This window comes from Elephas maximus, chromosome 21 (assembly GCF_024166365.1).
Source record: "Elephas maximus indicus isolate mEleMax1 chromosome 21, mEleMax1 primary haplotype, whole genome shotgun sequence".
NCBI classification, from domain to species: domain Eukaryota; kingdom Metazoa; phylum Chordata; class Mammalia; order Proboscidea; family Elephantidae; genus Elephas; species Elephas maximus.
In genome coordinates this window covers 33,692,720-33,706,725 of record NC_064839.1, presented here as the reverse complement: position 1 = coordinate 33,706,725, position 14,006 = coordinate 33,692,720, and the positions used below count along the sequence as shown (strand labels likewise).

The 14,006-nt window shown below is 44.5% G+C and overlaps 1 protein-coding gene across 1 annotated transcript in view; it reads left to right on the top strand.

The window, feature by feature from the left end:
• KCTD19 (potassium channel tetramerization domain containing 19) overlaps nt 1-14,006 on the top strand; it is a 33,212-nt gene that overhangs the window by 8,361 nt on the left and 10,845 nt on the right. Inside the window, exons 3-5 of the mRNA XM_049864754.1 lie at nt 10,828-10,978; nt 11,771-11,962; nt 13,140-13,271. Of these exons, the coding sequence (XP_049720711.1) occupies nt 10,828-10,978; nt 11,771-11,962; nt 13,140-13,271 (475 nt within the window). The remainder of the gene's footprint in view (nt 1-10,827; nt 10,979-11,770; nt 11,963-13,139; nt 13,272-14,006) is intronic.

Sequence of the window (14,006 nt, the reverse complement as noted above, 5' to 3'; positions counted from 1 at the left end):
ATATCCCAACATATACACACACCTGCATGCACATGTGTGCACATTCTTTCTCTCAACTTCAGCCATGTCCCTAAGCACCGCAACAATGCTCTTTCTCCACACCTTTTTGGTTGCAGTTACTGCTCCCTCAAATGTTCCCCCTTCAAGATTTAACCCAAATGTGACCCATGGGAAACTTTGTCTGACATTTCCAGGCAGAGTTTTCATCTCTCTGCACTCATAACAGAGGAAATTCCTCTATTATATCATTGCTGACTCTGCTGGGATCATGTGTTCATATTATTTCTCTCTCATCGGACTGTGTTCTTTTCATGTTTGCATCCTAAGTACCTCTCCCAATGCTCAACCTGTAACAGGTATTTAATAAACATGTGCTGAGAAAATGTTGAATCAGGTACCCAAGATGGCATGTGAAGACTGAATCTACCTCTGACCTCTGCAGAGTTGGGGGACTGGAGTGGGCAATTGGAGGGCAAGCTTGAGGTGCCAACAACTGTGTCTTATTTGGTTTCTTTGGTTGGTAATAGCTGTCTGCACATCCTTTTTTTCTACTAGGCTCACTTCGCTTGATCTTCAAAGTGATGGTCATCAGCCTCCTTGTCTTTATAAGACAGTTGGTATTTGCAAGCTCCCCAAGCTCCTTTGCCATCACATCCCTTCCAACAGCCCCAGGGGTAGATTAACCAGTAAGCAAGGTATGCAGGGGCTTACTTGTATTTACTTACTAATCTGTAGTGCACAATTTCATTTGAAAGCCATGTGAAATTGTGCAGCACAGATGAGTAAGTAAACACAAGTAAGCCCCTGCATACCTTGCTTATTGGGTAATCTGTCCCTGGAACGGCCCACATCCAGAGCATAAGGCATCCCTGAGAACTGCTGCTGCTTTGGAAAACCTCCATTAAGTCCCAGTGCTCCAAAGTTCTGCCAGCAGAGTGCATTTGTCAGCTATCTTTTGGCAGCCATACACACAATGCCTCCGCACCTTCAGGCTTACATTGCTTCTCATCAACATATTTTTTCACCACTGTCTAGGCCAAAAGCAACATTAGTTGTTCTCGTTCTAGCATTTAGCCATCTGAACTCAGGTCTGTATTTCCCTAAAGAAACCCACCTGCTAATAACTTTCTGAGTCCTAACATATACAAAGTTCTAGAAGTAATATTCAGGCAGATAGAAGAGGAATTGAAGTCTGCTCATAAAAAAACAGTCACAGCATTGGCAAATGTTGTTTTGTATATATTTTTACAACAGTCAGCAGTCAGCAACTGGAAGCTCAGACTTTCTGGGGTGCTCTTCATTCATTCATTCATGCATGCAACAAAAATGTATTGAGATCCACAGGGTGCTGCAAATTTAGCAGAGAATAAAACAGGCAAGGTCCTTGCCCTCTTGGAGGTTATATCTATTAGGGGAGATAGGCATACCATAAATAAATAAATAGGTGCTCTCGAGAACAAGAAAGCAGGGTGAGGGAGCCAGGGATGCTCTCTGTGAATTTTTACACACCCAGATGGCTTCCTGTGAGTGAAGACCTTGTATTTCTGGAAGTCAGAACAAGCATTGGATGAGAGAGCTCAGAAAACAACCTCATTAAGGCTCCCGGACCTAGTACACAACTGATGACTTGGAACAGCATGACTTGACTGGCAGGAATTGCCATATTGCTTGTAGATTTATATGTCTTATTTTTTATTTTTAAAGATTGGTCAAACATACCTTTCTGGGGGAAAATGGTACTGCTCACACTTTGCATTAGTGGAAGCAGCAGGAAATGGAGATTTTATTTCCACGAAACAGATCATTCTGCCCTCAACTAGCACATCTCCTCTTAAGCTACTTGGACTGTCATTGCTGACCCACCCCCAAGGACACACCAGGTCCCTTCAAACCAGGCATCATGGATCATCCACAGACTGTTCTTCTGGGTGAGGATTGCCCTCCCCCGACTTGCCGTCTCCCAAATGGTCACTTTAGGGTTGTTCCAGGGCACCACAGTTTTCTCCACTAAGACAGAATCTCGTGGCTGAATGTATAGGTAATGTAAGCGGCAAGTTCAAGTTCCTGTGATGCAGTTAGCTTACTATTGGCTTGGAATGATATGCTGTCTCTTCCAGGCTCTCCCTAGTTTCACTGTTTTTTCGTGCAACTTCACCCAATGTCTTCTGTCCATCACCAACTGGACCCAAGCTGAGCCCTTTCTTCTTGTGATCCTGTCTCCCTAACTGCCTTTGTGTCTGTCTCTCTCCACCTTAGCTCTTCCCTCTGGGTCCCAGGTCCCAAGCTAGAATCACTCTCTTCACTGCCCTCTAAACTCTTGGCTCTGCCCATTGTTATCCTGTGCTTGGCTTTTCCCATGGTTTTAAACTTAGCATCTTTCTCAGCTTCTCTTCCAGCACTCCTTGGGCTCCCTCTATGCCTCTCTTTGCTTTTCTTCCCAGCAGCCTCAGCCCTCCAGACTTCCATTTTCATGCATTCTTTCATTTAATACAGCAGTACTGAGCACTTACTGTGTGCTAGGTCTAGACTAGCGGCTGGGATGCATTGAACCAGCCACTCCCCCCAGGAGCCTCAATGGGGATGAGGAGGAGGACAGGCCTGAAACTAAGCCAGAGGCCCCAATAGAGAAGTGTGCAGATTTCTGTGGGAGCAAAGGGGGAGGATAACTCTAGCTGGGGGATACTCCAGGCAGAGAAGGAAGGAGAGGAGTATTCTGGGTGGAAGTTAAGAATACATCAAAGAGCTTAATGTCACTGATGATAGGGGTGTGGATGGGGGAGAGAATGGTAGGAGATAAGGCTGGAAAGATAGCTTGGGATCCAACCACTAAGAGAAAGGAAATTAACATTTATAATATTTCCTTTAATTCTTACAACACCTTCCAGATTTTACTATCTTTCCAATGAAAACCCTGTGGATCACAACGGTCTGATCTGCAACCAATCATGGGGATGGCACAGGAACAGGCAGCATTTTCCTTCCATTGCGCATGGGTCGCCATGACAGCAGCTAACAACACTTTCATGAGCCTGAGTCTTGGAGAGGTTAAGTGATGTGAGCATGTGAGCCAGCAGGCAAGTGGGAGAAGCATGAAGCAATGATTAGGTGCATGGGCTCTAGAGTCCTGAATTCCATTCCCAGCATCTCCACTTATTGGGACACTGAGTGCCCCATCTCTCCCTGTGCCTTATTTTCCAACTGTAAAAGGGAACTAGCAAAGCCTACTTGGTGAGCAGGGGATGTTAGGAGGATTCAGCTTAAAAGTGCCTGGGTGTCATGGATTGAATTATGTCCCCCCCCAAAATGTGTGTATCAATTGGGCTGGGCCATGATTCCTGGTATTGTGTGATTTTCCTCTATGTTGTAAATCCTGCCTCTATGATGTTAATAAGGGAGATGGATGGCATTTGTGTTGGTAAGGCAGGACTCAATCTACAAGATTGGATTGTCTCTTGAGGCAATCTCTTGAGATATAAAAGAAAGAAGCAAGCAGAGAGACAGGGGAACCTCATACCACCAAGAAAGCAGTGCTGGGAGCAGAACACATCCTTTAGACTCCATGGCCCCTGTGTGTGAAGTTCCCAGTCCGGGAGAAGATTGATGAGAAGGCCAACAGAGAGAGCAAGCTTTCGCCTGGAGCTGACACCCTGAATTTGCACTTTTAGCCTACTTTACTGTGAGGAAATAAAGTTTCTTTGTTAAAGCCATCCACTTGTGGTATTTCTGTTATAGCAGCACTAGATGACCAAGACACTGGGCAATAAATGTTAGCTCTGAAGTGACAAAGTCAGGATTCAAACCCTGCCTGAGTTCAAGACCCTTGTGCTTTTCATGTATACCCTGCTGCCTCCATTGATTATGAAGCACTTTACATGCAATGCCAGGGAGAGTTTGGACTTGATTCTGTAGGCGATAGGGAGAACCGAAGCTTTTTAAACTAGGGAATGATTTGAACTTATTTGCATATTTGAAAGATCACTGTGCAGGGACTTGGGGGCAAGAGGGCCAGGGCTGGGGCAAGGGAAAGGAGAGAGGATGGAGTAGAGAGGAAAGGGATGGAGTCATAAGATTTGGTGGCTGATGGGGTGGAGATGGTGTGAATAACATTCAAATAATCATTCCTGAGTGGCACAACTAGTTAAGGGCTCAGCTGCTAACCAAAAGGTTAGTGGTTCGAGTCTACCTAGAGGCACCTTGGAAGAAAGTCCTGGCAATCTACTTCTGAAAAATCAGCCATTAAAAACTCTATGGAGTACAGTCCTACTCTGACACACATGGGGTCATCGTGAGTGGGAATTGACTCAACAATAACTGGTTTGGTTATTTTTTTAAGTTGTCCCTGCTTTAAATGCTTCAGTGACTTCCCTTAACCTTAGGATATATCAAAATTCCTCTGCCTCAACTATGGGGCAGCTCCTGTCTGGAGGGGAGATGAGAAGGCAGAAGAGGGCAGAAGCTGGCTGAATGGATATGGAAATACAGGGTGGAGAGAAGGAGTGTGCTGTCTCATTAGGAGGAGAGCAACTAGGAGTATATAGCAAGGTGTATACAAATTTTTGTATGAGAGACTGACTTGATTTGTAAACTTTCACTTAAAGCACAATAAAAAATTAAAAAAAAAAAAAAAACTCCTCTGTCTCACTTTCAAAGCCCTGTGCTCTCTGGCCGTTGTTTACTACTGCTCTAGCTTCATCTCACATCACCTCACTCCCTCAACCCAAAGCACCTTTAACAAGGCCATATTCAAGACACTCACCCTCCCCCATGTTCTGCCCGGCCGCCGCCTCCTTCTTACTTTGTTCCTCCTCTGAGCACAAATACTGCCAGGTTATTATCCTTCCTGTAACTCAGTAAGCCTGCCAACCCACTGGTGCAGAATCTGTGCCAGCCTCTCAGTCACCTTCCTGACACCTTGTTGTTATTCTTCTTTGGCAAATACCAACTACTGCTTCGTCCAGAAACCCATCTCTTGCCAATTTCCCTCTTCAAGATTGCTAACAGGAGGGGCGGGACCAAGATGGTGGAGTAGTCAGATGCTTCCTGTGGTCCCTCTTACAACAAAGACTCCAAAAAACAAGTGAATCAATTATATATGACAATCTAGGAGCCCTGAACATCAAAGGGAAAGTTGAGGAATTGGACTGAGCAGTAGGGGGAGGGAGAGACAGTTCAGAAGCAGCGAGGAGTTGCCAGACCTGGCCCCAAGGGAACTGGCACCCCACAGGCTGGATCCGCTGGTGCAAGTGTGGTAAGGCAGACAGTGGCATTCAGGTCGCATTTTCCACAACAGAAGAGACCGAGCAGTGAGAGTCCACTCGTGCTTCCAGAATCAGAGAAAAGCGGCACTCAAGCGGCAAAAGATAAGTACATGCGTCTAATCTACCATGTGGATTAAAAAAAACACCCCTTTGGAAAAACCTCTCTCCCGTTTACCTGCCCCCTTTCCACTCTACACCGGGTCTGAGTCAGCTTTACAGACTGCCATGTCTCCTGGGCCAGAAGTAGGACCCGTTGCTCATCCTGAGCCATTCTCCCAGCCTTGAAGAGGGAACAAATTAACAAACAGGGAAAAAAAGAATCTGCCAGTTCCCCTAAGCTGGGAACTTGGGGCAGAAATAGCTCCTTTGTCTAGGCACAGGCATAAGAGGTCCATGGACTTTGAATGCCTTTCACCCCTGCATAGACCTGTGTGAGCCCATCACAACTGCCCTCATTTGCACAGTACAACAGGGTATATACCTGCAGTCTAACCTCAATGGTATCAGCCATACAGTGGAGAGGTAGGTTCACGACGTAATAAGCAGGGTCCTCACCTACCCACATCAGGGGCCTGAGGACTGGTGGCTCCACCCATACCACCTAGCCACCCACAACAGGGGTCCAAAAGTAAGTGGTGCCTCCCAGTCCTTACAGCCAACAGCATCGGGTGCCCATAGTCCAGCTGCAAAACCCACCTACCTATGCACTCTAGGGAACAGGGACACACTTTCCTCTCAGATACTCAGGGGCAGCCGTCAGCCTCCTGTCTTGCTCAGCGCGTGACCCCCTACTGCAGCCAGATACCTGTGCCTACACCAATCACCCCTGCCCTTCTAGGATTGTAGGTGAGAGCCTGCACCACACTACCAGGATACTGACTAACCACCTGGATACCTTAGCTGAATCCATACAAGAAAAGTAAATGAACTCCTGGGCTCACATACCTAGTAACAACTCTAACCACCTGGTGACAAGATGTTAGGGTTTCGACAGTGCCAATAATCAAATTATCTCACATAAGCAGCCTATTTGGGTGTATCAAAACAAAACAAGAAGCTAGGACACAGTAAGCAAACATAAAATAAATAGAATAACTTATTGATGACTTGGAGACAACAGTCAATATCAAATCATGCAAAGAGGCAAACCATGATGGCTTCAGCAAGCTCCCAAAACAAAGAATCAAGAAATCTTCTGGATGAAGATAATTTCATGGAATTACCAGAGGTAGAATACAAAAGATTAATATACAGAACTCTTCAAGAGATCAGGAAGAAAATCGGGCAAAATGCAGAAAAAAACAAGCAGCACACAGACAAAGCAAGAGAGGAACTTAAAATTAGAGAAGAGCATAATGACAAACTTAACAGGCTGCAAGAATCCACAGACAGCAAACAGAAATCCAGAAGATTAGCTAGAAAATTTCAGAATTAGACAACTCAATAGAAAGTCATAGGAGACTAAAGATAAAGCACTTGACACCAACACATTTGAGGAAAAATCAGATAAAAGAGTTTTTAAAAATGAAGAAAACCTAAGAATTATGTAGACTCTATCAAGTGGAATAACCTACAAGTGATTGGAGTACTAGAACACGGGGGGGGGGGGTAACAGAAAATACAGAGAGAATTGTTGAAGATTTGTTGGCAGAAAACGTTCCTGATATTGTGAAAGATGAGAAGATATCTATCCAAGATGCTCGTCGAACCCCATACAAGGTAGATCCCAAAAGAAAGTCACCAAGACATAATCAAACTTGCCAAAACCAAAGATAAAGAGAGAATTTTAAGAGTGGCTAGGGATAAACGAAAAGTCACCTACAAAGGAGAATCAAAAAGACTAAGCTCTGACTACTCAGAAGAAACCATGCAGGCAAGAAAGCAATGGGATGACATATATAAAACCTTGAAAGAAAAAAATTGCCAGCCAAGAATTACGTATCCAGCAAAACTGCTTCGAAAATATGATGGCGAATTGGGACATTTCCAGATAAACAGAAGTTCAGGGAATTTGCAAAAACCAAACCAAAATTATAGGAAATACTAAAGGGAGTCCTCCGGTTAGAAAATCAATAACATCAGATAACAACCTGAGACTAGAACACAGGACAAAGAAACCAGATATCAACCCAGATAGGGAAATCACAAAAATAAATCAAAGCTAAAATTCTGAAAACAGGGAAACATAGATGTCATTATGTAAAAGATGACAACATTAAAAGGAAAAAGAGGGACTAAAAAATGTAGTCATAAATCTTTCATATGGAGAGAAGGTCAAGGTGATATAAAGAAATAAAAGATTGGTTTAACCTTAGAAAAATAGAGGTAAATATTAAGGTTACCACAAATGAAACTAACAATCCTACACACCAAAATAAAAAACAAGAAAAACATAAAGACTCAGCAAATAACAAAAATCAACAACAATGAAAAAGACGGAAGGAAAATACATGAAGAAAAACGACTCAGCACAGAAAATTAAGTGGAACAAAAAAAACTGTCAACAACACATGCACACAAAAAGGCATCAAAATGACAGCACTAATCTCATACCTATCAATAATTATGCTGAATATAAATTGACTAAATGCACCAATAAAGAAACAGAGTGGCAGAATGGATTAAAAGAAACATGATCCATCCATATGCTGCCTACAAGAGACACATCCTAGTCTTAAAGACACAAACTAAACTTAAAAGATGGAAAAAAAAAATTTTAAGCAAACAACCATCAAAAAACAGCAGGAGTGGCTATATTAATTTCTGCCAAAATAGACTTTAAAGTAAAATCCACCACAAAGGGTACGGAAGGACACTATATGAGCATTAAAAGGTCGGTACACCAGAAGGACATAACCATATTAATTATTTACGTATCCAACAGGGCTCCAAATTACATAAAACAAACTCTGACAGAATTGAAAAGAGAGATAGAAAGCTCCACAATTATAGTAGGAGACTTCAACACACCACTTTTGGAGAAGGACAGAACATCCAGAAAGAAGCTCAATAAAGATCTAAATGCTACAATCAACCAACTTGACCTCATAGACATATACAGAATACTCCACCCAACAGCAGCCAAGTATACTTTCTTTTCCAACACACATGGAACATTCTCCAGAATAGACCACATATTAGGCCATAAAGCAAACCTTAACAGAATCCAAAGCAATGAAATATTACAAAGCATCTTTTTTGACCATAAAGCCATAAAAGTAGAAATCAATAACAGAAAAAGCAAGGAAAAAAAAGTGAAACTCAAGGCTTGCTAACAGCTTGGCATAGAAGCTAAAGTTGCACGCAATCCTCAGCAAAGAGGAAAAAGGAAGCTGGGTTTCCCTTCTAAGGTTGTGGAAAGAAGCCCCGGGGTTCCTGGAGGCCCAGAAACTCCATAACAGACACTGCTTTTATCTCAGAATATTGTAAATTATTTGCTTTCGTGTCTGTCTTTTCCCCCAAGCTGCGTGCTCCTCGAGTCCATGAACTGTGTCTGATAGTGGCCCTGGTGACACAACAAATATTTCTCAAATGAATAAAAGACGGACTGTCTTCCAGTGTCTCACACACACCCTGTTCTCCCCCACTGCTCACTGTCCCCAGAAAGTGTCCCCCTCCTCCGTTGCCTAGTCCTTCCAAGAGTCCACTAGATTCCGTAAGGGGGGAAGATTGTCCTACTCTAGTCCACCCTCTTTTGCAGAGCTTGAGCATTATGTGGCTGCAGGTTACAGCTACGGCCACCAGAGGGCTCTTCTCATAGCCCTCGATTTCTATAAGCAGTTTGACAAGGGCTTCATTTATGTAGCTAGGAGTTAGAAGCAGGTCTGGTATGAGGTGTTCTGTTTATTACAAGACTCTTAGAGCAGAAAGTTGGTCGTATGGTGACTTTAAAAGACCATGTTGACTGCTATCTCCAAAACTTTCTTGGGAAAAAAAAATTTTCTTCTAGGAAAAAAAAAAAAAAACCCTTTGCCATCGAGTCGATTCGGACTCACAGTGACCCTATAGGACAGACTAGAACTACCGCATAGGGTATCCAAAGAGTGACTGATAGATTCGAACTGCAGACCTTTTGGTTAGCGGCCGAATGCTTAACCACTGTGCCACCAGGGCTCCTCTTCTAGAATAGGAACCAGAAAAAAATGGCTCGATATTATGGTACTTTGCCCTTCAACAGGACTTTTGAAGGGAAGACGTGTCCCCAAGTGAGGACGGCATGAAGAACTCCAGCCCCCTCTGCCATGGGCTGCAGCCTGCCTAGTTGGGGTGCTCCACTTCAGCCTCAGCCCACCCTGGACACCTGCTCCTTTGAGCCTGAGACTTAGAGGTGAAAGACTACTTGTGCAAGTCACAGACCCTCTGACCTCAACTACCTCATCAGTAAAATGGGAATGCAAACACTCACCACATCTATCTCACAGAGTTGTGTGAGGGTAAATGAGATAATCATGCAAACATGCTTTGAAAATTGTGCAACCCTGTGCCAATATAAGACACTTTTATTACACTCCCATTTCCCTACTTAGACCACTTTCCAGGATTGGGATGAACGCAATAAGCAGGTCACAACAATACTAACAAGTCAAGAAAGGTTTTTGAATTCTTGAGGGGAAATGATAGCAGAAAACAATCAAGTTTTTAATGATTGCTCTTCGGATTATGTAAGATACAAGATAAATAACTATTACTCAACATGACATTATAACCAAAAAAAATTATTTAAGAAATCAGAAGACCATTACTGGTAGAAATGTAAAATGGTACAACCACTGTGAAAAACAGTTTGGCAGTTCCTTAAAAAGTTAAACATAGAATTACTATAAAAAAAAAATTACTATATGACCCAGCAATTCCACTCCAAGATAATACTCAAAAGACCTGAAAGCAGGGACTCATACAGATGCTTACACACCAATGTTCATTGCAGCATTATTCACAATAGCCAAAAAGATGGAAAAACCTCAAGTGTCCATCAACAGATGAATGAATAAATCAAATGTGGTATATCTATACAATGGAATGTTATTCCTCCATAAAAAGGAATGAAGTTCTGATACATGCTACAACATGAATGAACCTGGAAAACATTATGCTGAGTGATATAAATCAGGCACAAAAGGCCATGTATTATATGATCCCATTTATATGAATATCCAGACTAGGCAAATGTGTAGAGACCATGGGTTGGGAATGGTAAATTATTGCTTACTGAGTAGAGCTTCTGCTTGGGGTGATGAAAAATTTTCGGAAACAAATAGCGGTGATGTTTGCACAACATTACAGGCTTGATTAATGCCACTGGATTGTAAAGGGTTAAAATGGCAAATTTTAACTTGTGTATATTTTACCACAATAAAAACAACCAGAAGAGAAATAGTCATTAGGATTTTGAGAATTATCAGCATGTCATCTTACAGACCTAATTTTTTACATTTTTTTGTAATTGACTCAATTTATTTCAAGACACTTTACCAAAGTAAGTCACATACTATTTTCCTGGTATTTCATCCTAGAACTACTAGTTACTTAGCTTAGAATTTTCAAGGCAATAACCTTCTTTATCTAACAGACTCTAGATAATCTGAAGGAAGGAAAACACCATCTACGTGTGCGGCCTGCAGACACACCTGTTGCTGAGAGAGCATCTTTGAACTACTGGCGAACGTGGAAATGTATCAGCAAACCCTCAGAATTTCCTATAAAAAGCCCAGCCTTCACAGGTACAGCCAGGGACAAGCTGGATCTTCTTGAAACTCATGCCAGCTTCCTTTCTCCTTGCCCTAACAGAACGGTTCTCATCCAGAGAGCACCTTGATTTCTGGGTGATTCCTGGATGATCCATCGACCTCTCTCCCATCTCCTTTGATCTTGTACCCTGTCATGTACCCTCTCCATGGCTGCTTGCCCACTGGAACTAGACATCCTCCTCCACATTGGTTGCTCTGCATACTGACTTTGTGTGGGCAAGGCTGGGCTGCCCTCCGCCCCCTCCAAGAAGTCAGAGAATTCCACCACCCTTTCAAGTCATCTCTCACCATCATACAAGGCAAGTCCCCAAATGATCCCTGTCTGATGGGGCCTTGCAGCATAGATTAGCCTATCTGGGACACCAGAGCAGGCATTCATTATTATTGATGGGTTTTGAGCTTCCAGTAGAGTCAAAAACATCTATTTCATCTGCAGATCACAGTGGTTAGTTTGACAAATTAGAAAGAGCTATATGGGTAACCAATATGAATTTAATGACTTTGGGTACATAAGCCAAAATGTCACAATATGTCCCACTATCTTTCACTGTCTATAGAAAAAATAGATCTCCATGCCCCTCCTCAGCAGCACACTCCTGCCAAACCTACATTTGAAGAGAGAGAGAAAAAGGAGATGCCTGGCAGGGATCATCTCCTGGGTGATGTCTCAGTTTCCTCTGGAGCCCCTGTGTTGTTGAAGCCCTGCTAGACTCAGAGCCCTGGCCTCTGGGAGGTGGTAACACCGGCCTGCACATTCTTCTCCAGGCCTACATGATAAGGCACCTTTGGGACTCATGGACACACCACTGTTAGACACAGAAGAGGAAGTGCACTATTGCTTCCTGCCCCTCAACCTGGTGGCCAAGTATCCGAGCCTGGTGACTGAAGACAACCTGCTGTGGCTGGCTGAGACTGTGGCCCTGATTGAGTGCGAGTGCAGCGAGTTCCGCTTCATTGGTGATTGCCCTGTTCTGGGGTGGGAGGGGGCAGTGGAAAGATAGGGCCCACCCACCCCTTCCCATCCCCCATCTCCACCCCAGACCCCACAGAGGCCCAGCTTGTGCTCAGGGCCTCAAGAGCCTCCCTGGGCAGAGATGATGGAGGTGTGCCAGAGCCTTCTAGGAGCCAAGTAGATGCCCAGCATGGCTCCCAATAACCTCAAGGCTATCTTACCTCCCTGTTTAGTTTGGAATAGCCTAGGAATAAAGGGGCACTGGAAACTACCTGAGGGACCTCAGGAGTTAGTACAAAGGGCAGGGCCCTGAGCTGGGCTCCAAAGTCAACTTCTCTTCTGCCGTATGGATCCAAGTGGGCTTCAGGCCTCAGTTTCTCTCACCATAAAGTGACAAAATACGGCTGTTTCAAAGGATGGTCTTTATCCACTCACACTTCCACTAAACTCAGAGTAAGAGAAAAGGAGGGCTCTGAATGGTGGCAGTTTCCCCAGAATCACTGTACAATTTTCCCCCTGGAGCTAGTGACCTAAGGAGGAATGAGAACTTGGACCCTGGACAGAGGCAGCCTTCCTCCCCTCACTGACTGCCCGAGGAAGAGCCTCAATGGGGATATGAACTAAATGACTCCTGATTCTAAGATGCTGCTGCTGCCTAGATGCAGTCAACTCTCAAGTTGCACTAAGGGCCCAAATGCCTGGAACCCCAGCCATTCATGTTCATAGTCATCTAGAAAGTTGTCCATGATGTGCTTCTGAATCTCCAAGCTGATTCACACAGGATGTTAGCATTGGCTCCATTCCTGCCTCACACACTGCAATCCAGGCAGGGACAAACTGCAAGTGCCACCTGCCAGCCCAGGTCTGGCCAGTCCCCTCCTCTCTAAGCAGCAAGACAGCTGCCTCTTTTGGAATGACCTGCTCTTGGGTGGTCAAGGCCCACAAAGTAAGTCTCAGGGCCACACCCATGGACTCAGACACAGGAAAACAAAGTAATTTGGGGTCTTACACCTTGAAAACCACAGATTCTAAAGCTAATCTAACCAGGTGTGTTTAGAAATTGTTTCAGAACAAGGGGAGCCTAAGATAAGTTGCAGCATCAAAAACCTGGTAGAAGCCTGGACCTACAGTTAAATTAGAGATAACCTCCTTAACTCATTTTGTTTCCTTTTGCCTTTCAAGTGAATTTTCTCCGCTCGCAGAAGATTTTACTACCAGATAATTTCTCCAACATAGATGTATTAGAAGCAGAAGTGGAAATTCTGGAAATCCCTGAGCTCACTGAAGCCATAAGGCTGTACAGGATGAATATGGGTACGTCCCCCAGGGGAATCTTGACGTTCTGAGGTAGGCTGGGCTTGAGATGAAAAAACCAAGGACAAACATCTCCCTTCCCACCACCACTTTGGGCTTTGAGTAGCTATAAGAGAAACTAGTGTTTTGGCTGAATTAGAACCCTGGAAGATGAATTTCAGCCTGGAGCCCTTTGTGCCCTATCTCTGCACAGCCTCCCCATTGAGGGTGGGTGGCTAGCAACCCACTGGGGCTGTGGGGAGCCCAGCCCAGCCTGGAGCAGCAGGAGGCCAGCCTGGGTGGGAAACCAGGTGGGAATGTCCTGAGGTGGGAGGCTGAGCCCGAGGACAGGCTTCCCAGGGCACAGGTGGTCTGCCTTGCTCATGAAGGAGACAACTGGGGGCTGGCAGCACCTACCAGTCCCTCCCATCCCTCCTCTTCCGGGCACAGCTGGAAGGCATGGGGATGCTCCGCAAATTCCCCACTAGTGCTTCAGTTATGCCACCCCACCCCCAAATTCCCTTGTCCCCACACCCTGCAACCTCTGGCTGTTGGGCCTCTGTTCCTGGCACTTCCTGACCCCAGTTCGGTCTGGGCTTTTGTGCTCCCAGCCCTGCCACATTCCAGCTTGCTCTTCTCCTCAAGTGTTTGGTTTGCCTCTCATCGTCCGTTTCGCAACTCCCACACATCCACAGAGCTGCTGTGCATGTCCAGGGAACTGGCTCTCTCAGCGTGCCCTCCTTCTGAGAATGCATA